General features: G+C 38.9%; 1 protein-coding gene across 2 annotated transcripts; it reads left to right on the top strand.

Annotated features, from left to right (window-relative positions):
• Window positions 1-83: 83 nt before the first annotated feature.
• On the top strand, window positions 84-9,730 carry trappc6bl (trafficking protein particle complex subunit 6B, like). Of its 2 annotated transcripts, none has more exons than XM_015341000.2 (8): window positions 84-1,443; window positions 2,194-2,232; window positions 2,613-2,710; window positions 3,104-3,171; window positions 4,184-4,301; window positions 4,903-4,986; window positions 5,656-5,749; window positions 6,636-9,730. In XM_015341000.2, exons 3-8 carry the CDS (start codon window positions 2,621-2,623, stop codon window positions 6,665-6,667), a joined length of 486 nt encoding a protein of 161 aa, XP_015196486.1. In that variant the 5' UTR covers window positions 84-1,443; window positions 2,194-2,232; window positions 2,613-2,620; the 3' UTR covers window positions 6,668-9,730. The 2 variants fall into 2 exon arrangements, with proteins under 2 accessions (XP_015196486.1, XP_006627648.1); XM_006627585.3 differs by having other exon boundaries at window positions 84-1,486.
• The last annotated feature ends 8,643 nt before the right edge of the window (window positions 9,731-18,373 follow it).

Genomic DNA, 18,373 nt, shown 5'->3' with positions numbered 1-18,373 from the left:
TTATTATTTCTTCTTTTTTTTCTTTGTGTAGCGTTGAGGATAACAGGAATTCTAGTGTGGCAAACCGATGATTTTCAGAGCCTTTCAGGATAATTGTGAAATGCATCTCTTTCTCAGAGAGATACGTTTTTGTTTCAAAACAAATGTGTGTGTGTGTTCGCTTCCCATCAGTGTGGTTCTGGGTACAGTTGTTCAGCTCCTTCAAGAAATACAGTTTGAGTTAGTTGGGTTTTATTTGGCATTGAAATTCAGTGGCTTTCCACAGTTTAATATATATGCGTGAAATAAACCAGGTTGTGTTGCTTCAGTGACATCAGAATAATGAGATGTAGAACCAGCTTATGCCTCTGTTTACAGCACAAACACTGCGCACCCTTAATTTTTTTCCTTTTGTTCAGTGACAGAATAAAGCAGTCAGAGGACGCTTAAATAATAATCCTTGTGTGGCCATATTCCAAAACTTGTAGCTCAGCAGGGTATGTAAGTATGTTTTAGTTACCAGTCACTTTAAAACCTGGAAATGGCATTTAATTTGTTCACCTCAATCAATAACTGATACAGTGCAGTGAGCTATAATAAGTGAACCCCTCTTGCTTCTCTCCCTGTCTTCGAGAAACAAGTGCACTGTGCTGTGTGAGAACATGAAGCCATAAATCAAATTATTTTTCTGTTGCTGACAGTGTCTCTTGATCTGAACTTCGGGATCTGTCTGCTGGGAGGTGCAGGAATGGGCAAACCCCTTGGCCTGGTTAATTATTCATTATTAGATCTGGTTAATTACTGTAGGAAGCAACAGTATACCAAGAGAATTGCAATTTGATCTGTTACACCTTTACCGCTTCTTAACTTTAACTGTTTCTGTCAAGTATATTTTTAAAGCAACAGAAACTGCAATATGACAATTTTGAAATGAACAGTATTGAATTGCTAACAATATAGTAAGCGTGATATATTTCTGACGTAACTGGTGCTATGGTGAGTTAGAAACAGTACTGTGCCCTCAGAAAACGTAAAACCTTAGTTCTGGAACCAAGTTCTGTCTGCCTCATCTACACCCTTTTCTGATAATATAGGTTTTGTAGCAGGAGTTTCGGACAGATGATTATACAAATAGACTAGTGGCCTACTGTATGTTGACCGGATTCAGTGATCCTGAAGCTGTACTCGTCGCAATCATACGATTAAAAAATGACTTAACGACACAACGTCAAGGAACAAACCACTTGTGATGTTGGGAAATAGCTGGGGTTTCGTTTTTATCTTCATTTTATTTCTTTTAGAAATGGAGTGGATCGTGGCAAATTTGTTTTTATACGTTTTGTGATTGTAGAATACTGATGCCGAATTTGCGGCGAGCGCATTGCAGCCGTCGGTGCGCTACGTGAGGTTTGGCCCTCGACGGTATCCGTAAACAGGAAGTTAGCGTTGTGGTCGACTGAGGAGGTGACGGTTTGTTTGTGTTTTTTAGTTACTTGTTTCAATACAGGTAAAAAAAAAAGATAAAAACATATTTTTAAACAAAACAACTTTGACTTCCTCTTTTGATTTTAATTTGATATCCAGCGTTATTAAATCAATCTAAGGTTTTACGAAAGATTTGTGAATTTAACGTGTTGCCCGGTTAAGTTTTGCTGCTTCTTTCGAGTTTTTATTAAGTTACTTTAAAGAGTATTATAGTTTGGACGTTTACTAAGCTCATATATGGTGTTTAGAAAAAAATCTCTCAACTTCAAAAATTCTGAAAATTGTATGTAGTATCTACGGAAGCTTATTAGCGCCACAGAGAAAAAATAATAATTTTTGGCGTTTAAACGAGAAGGGTTTTGCGTGTAAACGCGATACGTATTGCGTTTATACGAGATAATCTTGTTCGTGGCGCTAATAAGCTTCATAAGTATCAGTATGTTTAGCAGTCATTTTCATTTAATTTCTGAAACTAGAGATCGTGAGATAAATATTAATACGCTTCGGTTGTTTTCGTATTGTGTGTTAATCAGTTGTCCATTTTTGTATCTTTTTTAAATCTACGTATGTATAAAGCGTTACGAAGTGAAAATAAATCTCTGAAAGTGTCATTTTAGTTTTTCGTAATTCCGACATGAATTGTGTTTTTTAACCATTACATACAGGAAGGCTTTCAATAATTCTGCTGCGAGTAAAAATGACAGTCGTGCAAATAATTATGTCTTCCAGTATTCCGAGGGAAGTGTTGCTAGAAACGTAGAAAGACAGGTTTGTAATAATTTACTTTCCTTGATGCTGCCCCATCATTGAAGTTGAATTAATTAGTTGCATGTTTTCTGTACATCAGTTTTGATTTCAAGGAATGTCAAAGTGCTTCCCATACAGGAGACTCCACTTTACCTACTTCTGAAGTGTAGCCCCACTACACAGCCTAGCAGGTCATGGAGGTGCCATTCAATTACACTGACTTCCCCCACTACTGAATAATTACAGATGGCTAACTTTAATTGGTTGATACAGATGTACCATACATTTGCATTTTTTATATTATTACAGCTTTGTAAGGTACTCCTGCACTGTCTGTAGATTGTTTAAAGAAGTGCTGTTACAGTAATAATGTTCACAATGCCAATGAAAATGTTTTGCAGTTTCAACTATGGAGGATGAAGCCCTTTTTGAATTCCTCCATATGGAGATGGTGGCCCATGTGTACAAAAAACACACATCCAGGGAGGAGACAGAACAGGTACTGTAGTCAAAGCACAGGACCGTTCAAGTCCTTAGTAGTGCTGTGATCGGACTGACCCTCGTAAATGTTGTGTTGAAAATTAGTCTACAGTTGAACTGTTTAACGCCTGGTTTCTGTAACACTAAGTGGGGTGAGATTGAATTTCCCCCTGGATGCGACACTTGTCCATCACAGTTTTACCCTTGACTGTGCAGGTTATGTAGATGGGTGCACTGGAGCAATACAGTTTAGTACCTACTGTAGCTGCAGAGTATGACAGCACCATACAGAGCAAATCTGAATCCTCAAACTACTAATTAGAAGTCTGGAAACCATATTCCTACTCTCTTCAGAGAGATGTTGTAATTCTGATTGCTTTATGCTGTTTTTGTTGTTGTCATTTTTCTGCAGGAAAGGGGAAAGTGCATCTCCGTTTTGGAAAGGATGGGATTCAGGGTTGGACAGGGACTTATTGAAAGGTATTATTGGCTTTAGTGAAAAAGCACAGGACTTAAGTACACACGTGATGTTTGGTGATTTTTAGGCAGAAGGAAAAGTGATTTTGTCCTGATACAATTTGATGTTGCTTCAAGATGGCCAACTTGCAGAATACTGGCCTCATTATACACGAGTCACTTTTGAAAAATTTACTCAGATCCCGTTTGATTTTTTTGACTACCGGTAGAAAATGTCAGGATGTCACAGGATCATACTTGTGGTATGAGAGAGAGAAGGCTGAGTGAGACCACACATGAGCTGTGTTCTCTCCTGCCATTCATCACTGGACATTAGCCTGAGAGATGTTTTCCAGTTCTGTAATTAGTTTGACACACTGTTCCTGTTGCATAAACTTTAAACGTTGGTGAAAGAAGCACATTACCATCATAGGACTTGCATTAGGCTGTAGTTTTAGCCTCAGAGTATATACATAGGGTACTGTATTTGTTTTCAGTTTTAGATATTTTGTCTGTTTAAGGCATGATGGTGATGTAAATGTACAGATGGTCTAGCTAAAGGGCACTCATGTGCCATGTGAACTGCCTGAATGGACTCTAGAAAGTCCCCAAAACAGGTCCGTCTGAGTCCAGGGAGTCGGAAGGAAATTAGGTATAACATTCCAGCAGCAATACTGAAGCCATATGAAAGAGAACTAAACATAGAGGCAAGAAAAAGCACATCATGGCACTATGAAATATTAATCAAAATGTTTGACATCTTCTGTCATATGCGCAGTTATCTTTCAAATGTTTTGCTGTTTTATGAAAAACAACAATACTATATTCAGGTAAACAGGTTGGTTTCATTTACAAAATTCTGCACTGGATATACTTTTCTAAAAATATTTCAACTATACTGTATATAGATTTTACTTAGCCAGTCCTCTCTGGAATATGCTTTTATGAAAAAGTGAGAACATTTCATTTAAGAAAGATAATTGAGGACCTTTGCTCTTGGCTCTTTAATGTTTGATGTTATCTTACTGTCTTTAAGGTTTACCAAGGATACCCCTTCTTTCAAAGATGACCTGGACCTTATGAAGTTTCTCTGCAAAGATTTCTGGATATATGTTTTCCGGAAACAGATTGATAACCTGAGGACTAACCATCAGGTACAGCAGTGGGAAAATTGTGACAATTTTTATATTGCGATCTCAATTAACTATTTCTTGGAAATTAAGCTATTGTGGTAGTTGCACTGATAGTTTAGTGGTTACTAGATTAACAGTAATAATAATAATAATAATAATAATAATAATAATAATAATAATAATATTATTATTATTATAGATTAACAGTAGATTATGTGACATCAGTATGACTCCTGTCATACTGTCAATTGTGCTAACACCTGGACCTCTGTAGCTTTTATTGACAATGTGTTTTCTAGATCAGGTTCCATCTGTGTTCTTTTGCCTTGAAGGAAGCTGAGATTTGAGCAGTCTAAGTCTTTTCAATATAGTTTTAACAGAAAATAAATGTGATGGGTCAGTTGCCAGTGGAGTATAGACATATAGCCAGTGTTTGTTATAGATGTGCTGGGAGAGCCTGGAACTACTGAAATGAATTAGAGTGGATATATCCTGTTGCTGGTAATCCTACATGGGAACAGCAATTACTGAAGCAGAGCTCCCCCCTGCTGTCTCACAGGAGCACAGAGCAGCCGCTTTGCTGAATCTCATGGTAAAAGCTTTGCTTTTATTGCTCTGACAGGGGACATATGTCCTACAAGACAACAAATTTCGCCTTCTGACACAGCTCTCCAATGGCAAGCAGTATTTGGAGGAGGCCCCTAAGGTAGGTGTTTGATTTCACACACAGACACTTACGAAACAGAATTAAAACTATTTCTTGTCTAAACCCTGCAGCCTTATAACAGTGCCATTTAGAGAGACAGGAACTAGAAACGCATAGACATCAAAATGTTTTATTTGCATACAGTAAAATGTTATGATTAGTAATTTGGTCAAATTGCTTGCTGTATAATCATTTTCAATAATTGGGATATTAATCAGCCACCTAATGTTTCTGCATTGCCTTCAGTTTACTGGATTTTCAAATGTAATATACTCATTTCATTTCTGTATTTGTTCCTTTGATATATATCATTTATGTAATAGCTCCTGTCTGAACCCCTGATTTTCAGGAGCACCCCCATCATACATCCTTAGCTCCGCCATGGAGTCTGAAAATAAGCAAAGTGCACATTCTGAAGGATGCGTGTGTTGTATTGTTTTTCGCTCTGCACCACACTGATATTAATGTGCGGTATGCTTTACTAATTGTGTAGTTCGTATTTTCAAATAAAGCAGTAAAAATGAAAATTGTAAAGTCTTAAGAAAAAAGAGGAGATAGGATTGTTTTGCCGTTCAAAAACCAGCAAGTACCTTAATGCTTGTGTCTTAGTGCAGTGGGTCCAACTGGGCCAAGTTGTTCTGTGTGGTTATTTGTTGGTTCTCTGTACAGTACCTGGCCTACACCTGCGGAATGGTGAGGGGAGCCCTGTCCAACCTTGGGGTCGAGAGCGTGGTGACAGCAGAGGTCTCCTCTCTGCCATCCTGTAAGTTTCCCCTGATCTAACATTTTACATTAAAAACTCTATATATGCCACAGTGAGACCAGGTCTGTTCCACGGTCATTCATGGTTTATTTTTGCTCACACTGTTTTATGCTGTCACTAGTCCCCAGATTAAATTAAGAGGGTGTAAACAGATTTTAAAGTAATGCATTTATAACAGGCAAGGTAGAAAGTAAGGGAAGAGCATTCAGTTCATGTAGCTTATGTGGCTGCTATTAGCTAATTGATCTCATCTAGCTGAAATTATATCATCTAGCTGACCAGGTGCGAAACGCAGGTAGCAGTGGAAAAGAACTTTCAAATCGATTGTCGACTAGAATCCACTGGGGAGCCTTCTGGTAACTGTGTATTGAACAATACACTCTTCAAGGATGTTTGTATGTTTTTCTATTTAAATCAGAACCACCTGTATTCTTCCTTGTATTACTACTCAATTTGGAATTAGCACTATTTGGCTATAGTTCCTGTCCCCACACAGGGAGAAAGCAATCCTGCAGGTATACTTGTGACATGTCTTGCAATCAGAGCCATTCTTTGACACTTTGCAAGCTCCAATGTATCTTAAGACAGAGTTAGCACCAACTGGATGACCAGGGTGTCTTTAAGTGTAAGCATTCAGACATCCACTAAGTTTCAGGGGTCACAGTTGTGCCAAACGTTAAGAGGCCTCAGGCTGATGAATGCCCAGCCTAGCCAGGTGTCCCTTCAGCAGTTGCAAAAAAGCCACTTAAGAAATCCTATCCACAGCTGGCTAGAAACAGTGATTCTGACTATGGGAATATGTTGAGACCGCCTTTACTTGCTGAGCCAACCAGAAGGCTGGAAGATCTTGTGTTTTTTAAACCATTTTCTGTTTGTTTTCTGGCAGGTAAATTTCAGGTTGTGATCCAGAAGACTTAGAGAAGACATTCTGTTCATGTGGCACTGGAGTTGTCTTAACGAAGCAGAATGTGTGGGAAGTCTTTTGCAACCCAAAAGCAGAAACACAAATCATGGAAGAATGTCTGAGAGAAGGGCTTTCTGAATAAGAGGTATATGCAATTAACCACTGTAGGTGTATGCAGATTTGTGTCTTGAGCAGACACAGTTAAACCCGTTTGACAATGAACCTGCATGCAGATGCCTGGACAGAGATCCGAGCTAAGGACAGTACCAGTGGTTATTTTTGTCCTCAAGATCAAATACACATCTGCTGCTGTTTTTTAGTTTTTTGTATGTCAAAATTAAAATCTAGGAAGAGGTGTATTATTTATTTTCCGTATTCATTTTTTTTTTCAGAACTTTGATAAAAAGTGGGACTTAGGGAATTGTAGGTTTTTGAAAAGCTCTTTGTTACATCTTAATAGAATAGGTCTGTGTTTCATGATGATGTGCTTTTTTTATTTTGACAAGGGGATTTTTTTTCTTTTGGTTGTAAGACTTTGTTTTTCATTCTGTCACTTTGTGCTTTCTATGCATTGTGTAATTTTTGGATTTCTTTCACTATAGAAAGTGAAAAGGCTCCAGTACCTGTTTTATAGTCATTTGTTGGGATATAAAATCATTACAGTATACAGCAGGTTTCATTTGTGGTCTGACCAGTCCAGTTTTATAAACAACAAAAAACAGTTCTGTATTTGATATCACTGGTGTAAAGGATTGAAGCAAACCTGATCAGTTCATTTTATCATTTATTGCACACAGAAGGGTGGCTTGTGGAAATTTAGGACTGTATCTCGTAGTTACTCAACCAAGATTTGTTTCTGTGTTCAGTAAAAGCCATTTGTGCTGGGGCTTGAGTAACTCATCTTTTCTTAGTAGCAAGGATTGTAACTGTTTCTCATTGAACATCTTTATAATGTAGAGTGGCATAACAAGTTATTTCCTCTGTCTCCGCATTATTTGTGATAAATACTTTTACAGAAATTACTAACTAAATGTTAATGCTGGTTTGCATTGAATACCCCCATTGCATTTGCAAGCTTTCCTTTGTCATGTTTTTTTCTGGTATTGAACTTCTCTAACATACTTTGAGAGTTAATACACAGATCCCAGTTATTCTTAAATGGATACCATTTTTTAAAATTGCATCTTTCCTTATTGTACTCTGTTACAAAAAAAACTAATTTGAAGGCTGCAGAGGAACTGGTTTATTTGGAGTAATGATCTTCTTTGGTCACAAGGTGGCAGGATTGTGTAAAGGTGAAAGTATGTGCACGCATTAATTGAATACTTGGAGTTCTTACAGAGCCTTATTTATGCTGAGCATTAATAGCATTGACAGCATTATTTATGCTGTTCTCACTTGTGAAAGACATGTTATTGCTGAAAACCTGACTGTTCACAACAAAATGTCTTATTGTGTTCAGTAGGAATACAAAAAAAACAAATAATTGGTTGCATGTAGAGATGATCAAAAGAAATGGCTATCAATAACTGTGTTTCATCAGTCCCATATGTGTATGACTATATGTGAGACAACACCAAGCTCTAAAAGGAGAAAACGTAAGCACAGTGGTATCTGTCGTTGCCTGGCCTTGTGTGTTACATATGGCCTACTGCAGGTTGTGTTGTAGAAGGTTTATGTCTTTGCCACAGGTCCTGGAGTGCTGTGTGGATAATTGGGAAGGCATTTCACTTCTTGGGATGCTGATTTTAAAGGGGCAGTTTCAATTACACCGTGCAGCCCTATAAAAAGTAGTACCTGATTACTCTCTTTCCAGTCTTTTTGAACACAGCACAAAGAAAGCAGTCACATTAAATTGACTTCTGTGCTACTGTAGTTGGTCGTTGTGCCCTGTGTTTCTGATTTGAAAACTGCTGCTTAAGTTTCAAGTAAAAAGGAAGATAATTGGTTTAGTGGCTATCAATTGTGTTTTTAATACTTGAAGTCTAACCAATATATCAATATATTTAATTTACAAAAAGCAAATATCTTAATATCAGACTCTCAAATCATTTGATATTACAGATTAAAATGATCAGTTTAGGAATGGACCCATGTGAACACAAGAGCTTATGTTTCTAAAGCTGCAAAGTAAGATCTATGCTGTTTAGCTAAAATGATTAAGAAATTCTGGAAATATTTAGTATTGGAGCACAACACATACTTGAGAATATATCTACACTATTTTCCAAGTAACAGTGCTGCTGTTTTATGGCAAAGAACAAACCACAGGGAGCCCTTTTGACTTAGTGATTAAACTCAGACCTCCAGCTGTTTCACTCTTGCTTTCTTTTCAGCAGGGGGGTCATAAACATTACCCTGTTGAGTACAGCTGGTGACTTACATTACAATTATTATTAGTTGTAGCAATAGTAGCACGTTAACTTAACGTTAGTGGAAATAATAATAAACTTCCAAGGCAACCTTGTGGGAGAATACGGTTTTTATTTAAAAACAATACAAAACTTCTCTCTTTGTGTTAACAGCCAACTCAGCAGCGTCTCTTTGAAAGTGGAAACTACACAGGTTCTGGGAAAAGCTTCGCTAGCCTGTTGTGTAAAAAAAGTGAGCTTCTTGTCTCGTCAGGCAGCCTATCTCTCTTACTAGCCTCGTTTTCATATTCATCCCCTTCGTTATGAGCACATCTGCCTCTTTAAGTGGACTAATATGAACCATATGTGACCTGCAGTGCATTATGGGTTACTCAGCCAGGCGGCAGTTAGCTGTGTAATTGAGAAACCTGAAGTCTCAGAAATCTTTGTTGTTGTCCCTCTCCATACATTTGTCCTTTAAAATAAAAATAAATGGGGTGTAGTTAATGCTTTAGAGAAGAATATCTGAGGATACATTCTTTTGAGTGTTGTGACTTGTTTCTGTAGGAAGAACCATGTGATTTCTTTTTTCCCTTCTGTTGCCTGTGGTGGCTTAGACAGGCAATGACAAACAACCTTGTTATAGTCCCTTTAAACTCCTGCAGGTTCTGGAAATACAGAGGGCTTTTTATGTTTTTCTAACAAATAAATTTCATTTTATGTGAAGTGTGTGGCCTTTATCTTCGTGTGTGCTGGTGTGTTGTGATTGTTGAAGCATGGATTTGTGAATTTCCCAAGTGCTGAAAATATTTTTTTCTACATTTATGAATCTCCTCAAATTGGGACATCCAGTGACTGAAGGGTAGATTTCACTTCTCTAAAATGCAGCTGTGCTTGTGAGTAAATGAGAGAATGAATGTGTGTTACTGGATGAGCTGACAGAGATGTTTGGTCTTGAAATGCAGACCTCTCTCAGATCCCCTCTTTCACAGCAGTGGCAAGAGGATGCTAAGCAGAGGCTCGAAGTCCTGTGGAAGAATTAAGGCAAGTTGTCTCTCAGCAGAACGTAGCCTTGGCTTTTTTTCTGTCTTCTTTCTGTTTTGTTATTGCTTGACAAGGGCTGCATGCAGTGTTACCTTCAACCGACACGAAGGGAAAAAAAGGGGGAACTTGATGCTGCTATAGAAGGTGCAGAGAATTGTTCTCTGGGTGAAAGGGGTAAATGTGGGGCAGAGTTTACAGAGTGGCCACTGACATTGTCTGTGTCTTCCATTTGCACAACAAAGCCTCGGATGAGGGAATCTCACAATCTCACTGAAGGAGGGGAGAGTACAGCAGCTTCACCACTTCGTGCTCTCCTTTTTGCTTTGTGCCTTAGAAGGTACCCGCCCCCTCCCCCAAACTCTGACGGCCAGCGTGCTGGAGGGACAGCTGTGGAGCAGCAGGGCAATGGGACTGCATTCCCATGCCTGTCCGGCCACTTGCTTCTTCCACAATGTGATCAATAAACTTGGGGGTTTATTTGGATTTGGCCATTATTGGCCCCTATACCAAAGCCAGTCATTGGTCCAGTTAATAGAATGGAGTCCCTGTGCATTTCCCCTGTGCCCTGGAGTCTAATCTGTGGTTAATCATGGGAACTCATGCCATGGGAATCGGGGAACCATAACCTATTTAAAATGCTGTTTCACATTGTGGGTGGAATGAATACAACACTGGCTGTGTTAAAAGCCCTTTGTTTCCCTTGTTTGTTATTAATCATGTATTATTTTTAATTCCAGAGGAGATCTCTTTTCATGCTACTTTCCATGCATGAAGATTGTGTGATGGGAGGCCCTGCTGGCTGGACTACTGCTAGCCCCTGTTACAATGCACATACTGTATGATGTGCTCCTTTCCTCCACAGATTTTATAATGAATATATTAAATTGTCAAAACGTAATGCTGGGTATAGTTCAAACAGCAGATGAGGTGAAGAACTGATATTCTCTTCTTCAGTGGTAGAAGTTTTTTTTTCCTCTCTCTGATACGCAGAAAACCAGCTTTTCTTAAAATGTTGCTCATTCCCTAGTGGTCCTTAGTTTTTGAAAAGCCCATGTTTTGTTTCCTCTTTTTCCAAACGAGAATGAAAGAGAAATCTGTGTCTCAGATGTTTTGCAAGTACGAGCCGCGTTGTTTACATGACCTGGGTTACGTTTCAGGTTTTGCACCCCGGTGGACCCGTACAGTTCACTCTGGGAAAACACAAGCCAGATCAATCACAGCATGGCTTTTGCAAAAGAACTTTTTATGTGAAAGAATTAAAAAAAATGAACTGCACCTAATCACTTCCCCTGGATAAATGAGCTTCATGGTACAGGAAAGGAGGAGGTCTGGAGAAACTGAGGTGGGGGGTGGCAAGTCAGTCTTGGGGTAGGGTCTAGTGCACAGCATCTGCACTAGTTTTCCTGTTGGTTGTTTGATGAAACTGAACCATTCTTGCTCTCAGCAGCACCTAGCATGCAATAAAAGGTGTGTGTTTTTTCTGTGTGTCTCCTGAATGCCATTATCAAGAGGATGCTTCAGCTTTACGGACTCTTTTTCTTTTTAAGATGACTTATCTTAGAAGTAACTTCTAGTTTCAAGTACAGTGGCAGACCAAAGTTTTGACACTCTGAATTTGACATTTGCTTTGTGAAATGTTGACAATCCATGTTAATTCATACTATACTTATCTATCAATGATGCATTCTCTTACAGCAGTGAACATTCTAGAAAACGAACTGGTTAAGTAACTTTATTGACATTAGATGAAGCGTGGCTGACTAGTAAATCCTTTCTATAAAAATAAAGTTTATGTAACAAATAACCTTGTTTCAGGTCAATGGTGCCAAACATGTCTTTAACTGTGAATGTACATTGTGAGCATGTCCTTGCATTTTCTAGTTAAAACTCTTGTATCTGCTAGGAAGAGAACCAGTGCTTTGGATGGTGTGGGTTTTGTTCTGCCTTTAAAATAACTGGCTGCTGTTTTCCCACCTTTTTGAAACTCCTGCCCTCCCCCTTCATCCCTGCAGTCTTTCACCATCAGCTTTCTTTGTTTTCCAAAAACCATTGCAAAGCAGGAGCAAGGAATGTAGGATATATTGAACCCAGCTTGATTACGTTGTGTACTAAATTCTGTGTTGTTCAGATATGTTGTAATCACTGTGCTGAAGGAAATGTTCTGCCAAAGCTTTTTTGGAATACGTTTGTTTCAAGACAGTTCTTGCTTGGAGGGGTTTTTTTTCTTGGCGATTGTTGATGTCAGTGCTGTTTGCGTCTTATAACATCTCAAACGAGCCTGTCGTCTGAATTTGTGGAAAACATCACAAAGGTTGCAAAAGAGAAGAGAGTGTTCAACCCATCTGGCTTGTTTGGGAGTCAGTAGTTAATTGATCCAGCGATCTCATCCAGTCAGTTTGTGAAAGAAGCCAGAGTATCAGCAACATAGTTGGGTAGATTTTTTTTTTTTTGCTGTAGTGGTAAGGTCTTACCGCAGCATTTTCAAAACCCAGTTTTATCAGGAGCAAGAAAAAAACCTGGCTGTGCAGAACTGCTTTGATTTTTTCCAGAGAGCAAATTTCTCAAGTGACCTTATGATTTAGGCCCCAGCATGACGTTTGCAAAACTTTCAGAGGCCTGAAAAAAGTTTCACAGTGAACATTAACCCAAACAGAGAACACCGTGTACCTTTTACTTTGTATATGTGATTGACTCATACTATCTGCATCTATTTTTACAGCAAAAGAAAATGCTTCCTGTTGTTACGTGATATACAGAAGATCTAAACTTGTCATGCATGTCATCATTTTCATACTGTTGCTTACGTGTTGCTAAGCATAAACCCTTTGTGGAATGGGGTTTATATTTTGTTCTAGCTCAGGACTGCATTTGGGGAAAAAAGAGAGAGAGAAGATTATTAATTATTAAGATTATTAATCCCATAGGGAAATTGATGTGTTACAGCAGTCTAGCCCAAGACAAGCAAAAACAGACATCAGAATAGTTATAAAAACAGAAGACAACAAAATAAATATTAAAAAATAAATAAATAACTGTAGAAACAATAATGTATGTGCAAAATGTGCATAGGTTTATACAGACTGAAAAAAAACTGAATTTGCTACATACTATTGCACAAATTACCTGGGACACTTGTTAAACTATTTAATTTGCAACATTGGTGATTGCATGGAGGTTAATGAGAGGACACATAAGCGGTGCAAGAAGTATAATCACAGGATATTAACCTCTGAAATGGGAAAGAGATGCACCTTGCAGTGAACTCAAACTCGCTTGAAAAAGCAGCAAAGATGCTCCCTATCCCATTTTGGAAATGCTAATGCTCTATGTTCTCTGCACTTATTTTAGAACTTGTTCATGTACATTTAATATCTCGTCAGGCTCATTTGTCCTTTGTAAGGCAGTTTGTTAGGAAGGAGGTTCCTGGCAAAGAGAGCGTGGCCTGTTTCTGTGTAGTGTGTGTTATGTTTCTGCGTGCTGCAACAGTTGCGCTCCTGTCTGGTCCCTTGAGCCAGACTTCATTTGACTTTATTTAAAAGCTGTGGCTTTCCATCAACAGAGCCACTGAATAACAGACAGACACCTGTTAGCTGGGCCTGCTCAGCTCTGTATGCTTCTGTCAGCAGGAGGAGCAGAACAGGCTGTTAAAGATCCACCACTGGTCACTTCCAAACACAAGCCAACTTGCAGCCACCATCTAGATTTCTGGAGCTGGCTGTCAGAGATGGGACCTGGCTTTCCTCCTTTTTAATGCTGGCCATTAAATAAACAGTAACATCTTTGATCTTTCTAAAGCCCCCCACTCCCCCTCCCCGCCTGTATGCTGTATCCTGGTTTGCCTTGATTATTGTTTGGCTGGGGAGAGGGGGGTTAATTAAACACTCTCCCTGTTACCTTTAAAGTTTTCTTAAGCAGCCAGATCTGGCAGCCAAAATGTGCACATTTGTCTTCATCTGTGTTCAGATCTTCTTCTTTGCCACAGCCTTAGTCCCAGACTGTCCTGGGGTCAGCTGCTTTGGTTGCTCTTCTCCACTTGTCTCTGTCGAGCACATCTTCCTCACTCACTTCACATACCTCCATATCTTTTCTCACACAATCTATCCATCTCTTTCTAGGCCTGCCTCTTCCTCTGTTACCTTCCACCTCAGCCACATCCACCACCCTACATCGTCTACAGATTTCTTCATTTCTGATCTTATCCTTCATTGAAATCTGTAGAATCCATCTCAACATCCTCATTTCAGTTCTTCCCCCTTTCCATCTGTGTTCAGATGTTGGTGTTAAACGAAAGAAATCACCTCAGTTAAAACAGAAGGTTATTTTCTTTTTCCAATAAATGTGCTTCGCTTCTGCACTGGTTGAGATAGCAGTGTGCCAACAGTGCTGAACTAACTAACTATATTGTGGCAGAGTGTTACGATGACAGTGCTAACTGACAGATCCAATCAGAGATTTACAACTGAATTGCCGAAAAACATTGTAAAAAGTAAGAACTGAGTGTTTTTATATACACATGCTTTTTAAAAGAGTAATGGTTGGACCCAAAACTAAAACTGGATTTTCATTATTCTGCTTTTACTTTCCTTCTTCAAATTATTGTGTTTCGCTTGAGTCATCTTCTGATGTGGAAAAGTCTGTTATTTAATAGAATTCATAGATTTTGTAGCCTCCATCACTCCAGATCTGGAAACCATCATACCTGAGAAAGAGAAATACCTTGAGCTAAACATTTTTTAAAAACCAAACAGAAGATAGTTTACACATTGGCCGATAATACCTCTAGGGTCAGTGTCCCAAAGATCACATTCATACTCAAAATAAAACATGTGACAACAAAGTTGTTCTTTTGATTTTCATTCTTTTTTTATTTTTGAAAATGTTGACGATTTCAACTAAAAGTCCCCCAGCAACATCTTTAACCTGTTTTAGAGTATGGTATTGTGCAGTTCTGTGTGTGACTTTATTTGAGAAAAAACACTGCTTAAATAAAACACTTCTGTTTTACTTAATATCACAGTAAACTAGGTTGACAGCTTTTCTTCTTTCAGGACTAGGCAGGTAAACTGTAATGTATGTCTGTAAGTAACCGTAGGACACAAAAGAAAGTTTTTCTTGAATCTGAGCATAAAATTTAAATCTGATCCCCACATCAGTAGAAAAAAAGTTGCATACTGACTTGAGCGTTGATCTTTTGCAAAGCTGCTCACTGATAATGTCAAAACAAGGACACTAAAAGAGTTTCGATCTCTTAACTCAAAGCAGATTTCATTTTCTCAATTTGCTGATAGATATGAAAGGGATTCACTCCCAGGTTACGGCTTTACCCATCACTACGCTTTAGTCCAGAAACCCTTGAAGACCTTACACACACAGCTCTTTTAGAGCTCTCCAGCCCAGCTGATTTCCTCAGTCAGCTGCTGAGATCTACTGAGATGTGCTTGTCTGCAAGAATGCCCCCATTGTCTCTCCTCCACAGCAACTGCAATTTTTCTTTCTCTTTTGCTGTCTTTGTGCCTTGCCCTGTACTGTGATCCCTTTCCCCCTGACCCCCACCACCCCCTGTCTCCCCCTTTCAGCTTCGCTCTATTGTGCTTGATCATTGCCGTTTATTTTTCTGTTTAATTGAATCAACAGGATCCCTGTTTTTGTAGAGGGTTTGGGGGGGGCAGGTAGGGGGTCAAGCTAAAGGTCATCACCCCTGACCCTTTGCCAATACCTGCTGGGCATGCTCTGTAGGTGATAGCTCCAGTACGCTTTGGGTTGTTAAGATTATGTGTATTTTGTTAGCTGTAATGAGAGACAGCTGGAAAAGAGGATTGCAATTTTCATTAAAGGCGACATGGACAATAACAATAACAGCTTCTCTTTTAATCAGAATCAGTGTTGCATGAATCCAAAGCTTGGTTTTCCATTTTAAAGTCTAGCATATAGTCAAAAGAAGACAAATGAGGACAAATAATTGGTGGACTGCTATTTCAGTTATAATCGGTTGTGGCTATTGGCTGTTTTTGTTTGAGTGAGAAGCATTGTTTATACATTCCTAAAAAGGTATGTCTTATTTCCTTGGCTTGTAGGTTGATGTGGATTACTGTTGCTAAGTGTGCTGCAGTACAAGGAACGTCATCTACTGTCAGCAAAAGATCTGTGTCCTGTGCTGGTCCTTTATCCTTGTGATTCAGCTAATCAGAATGTTACCTTATATGTAAGCATGAATAATGGGTTTGACTTTATCCAGCAGTTTACATTAGCAGCAGCACATACATCATGGTGTTATGGCACTGCAGTTTGTGCATTGCTCTGAAACTGACAGGAAGCGTTGAGCTTCAGAAACAAAATGAGTGACGCTATATGAACCAGAGCACAAACAGGAAAATACGAAAGCGTTTGTTGTAAAAAGTCAGTGGAAATTACCGAGTGCTGCAAAATAGAAAAACAATGTTGACATACCTAGCCAATGTGAATACTGCACTAGTTAAGAAAATGACTTTATCCTCAGTTTCTAAATAACATTTTGTATGTACTGTAGGGCCACTGTTTTAGGAATGACTATAAAACAAATGGCATGGTCATGATGCGTGTCTTTTGAGAAGTGGAGGATGAGTTATTATTCTACAATAACTGCCCCATTGTGTTTTGAGACAGTATTGAACAGCCTACTCTGTCCTGTGTGGCTGACTCTTGTAATTAATTGAGATAGTATTACCTCAGCACTAATTCTTGTCTTTCAGGTCTATCTTGCTTTATAGCTTCTTCATAAAGATGGAAGGAACTGAGCAAACTTAGAGGTGGATTATTGTTAAAGGTTTTTTTTGTTGAAAACCATTGCGAAAATGTGGTGATTCTTATTGCGCAAGCTTTAAGGTACTCTGTGTACCCTTACTGGAACAACAGAAACAACGTATCCAGCTGATCTTTTTAGATGTAAGAGTCAATAGATGAATCATATCTGTCTGCTTGGGTATTGCCTGCTAGGCCCTAAAGTTTTAGTGCAAGAATTTGGTCTGTTCCTTGAGCAGTGAGGCTAAAGAAAAAGACGTCCAAACCAGGGTTGTGGTTTGTGTTGGGAACAATTAAAAGCACAACAAAAAAAAAACTACACCGAACGGCAATCAAGATTTCCTTCCATGAGCTGAAAGCGAGCCTGATAAAGTTCAAGACGGGAATGGCACGCAGGCAGTTTTTGTTGATCTGTAATTACTGCCACATGCCTGGACCTATGTCCCATCTGCCTTACCTCAGGGTTGGAGGGGATGGGGGGGGTGCTGGGTGGAGTGTACTGCTGTGAATCCAGCAACCCCCTCCCTTCCCTCCTCCCCTCAGGGCCCACATATCAAAGTAAGAACCCGATTATCAGTGAAGTGTCTTGGGGGTGGAATAAAAATAGAGCCTGGGGATTAGAGCTGGGGCCTGGTTTGGATATTGAAGCTGTTCAGACAGCAATTCACAGTCTAGCGGGTGGTGGCAGTGGTGGGGGTTAGCACCTTATTAAAGGCTCTGCAATAATTACGAGCAATTATGAAGATTTTTAAATAAGCCGAGTCCCCGTTTAGTAAACATCCGCAGCCCATTGTAAACAGATTGTTTAACAGCTGTAGTTGGAAACACTTTTCGAGTTTAAATTTGTGAGGCTCCTAATTGAGGTTCATTAGGGGAAGTCCAGTGAAAAGGTAAATAGTTGGACATAGCAGAAGACCTCCTAATTTTTACCACTTTGCTGCTGTTGAAAGTGAAATAAAAAATAGTATTTTAACTCTTGGAAATTCACACAGATGTATGAGGAATCTTTGAATAAACTTGAGCTCTTATTTTTCAGATTTTCAGCTTTTAAAGGTCCACAAAAAGTATTCTTAAGGTGTATTACATTGTCTCCCGACAAAATGGCATGAAGACAAACTACAATAAATATGTTTGGCAAAATTGACAAATGATAAATATGGTCATTTCCCACACTTGAAACGTTTTAAAACTTTCTGGCTGCACTTGTTTTTGAACACCAGCAAGAAACATCATGATTCAACCTACCGAGAAAATGAAAAGTCAAACATTGACTGCGGAAAGTATAATATGTTTTATTTCATTGCTCTTTAAAGTTCATTTCAATTGTTTTTCTTGTGTAACTTGGTAAGAGCTTGATTTTTGTTTGAATAAAAAATCAAGCTGCAGATTCCCACTTTGTGTTTCAGGTACTGAAGAATGGATTTATTCCATTCTTCTTATTCTTATTGTTAAAATAACAATCCCCAGTAGAATTGGTGTTTCCAGTGAGTCCCTTTTCCTTCTTCTCCAGTTCTTCTGTTAATAAGTGTGATAGTCACAACTTTTCTA

Source organism: Lepisosteus oculatus, chromosome 3, assembly GCF_040954835.1.
Source record: "Lepisosteus oculatus isolate fLepOcu1 chromosome 3, fLepOcu1.hap2, whole genome shotgun sequence".
In the NCBI taxonomy this organism is placed as follows: Eukaryota; Metazoa; Chordata; class Actinopteri; order Semionotiformes; family Lepisosteidae; genus Lepisosteus; species Lepisosteus oculatus.
Note: the sequence above shows the minus strand (reverse complement) of the source record. Positions and strands in the feature narration are given on the sequence as shown.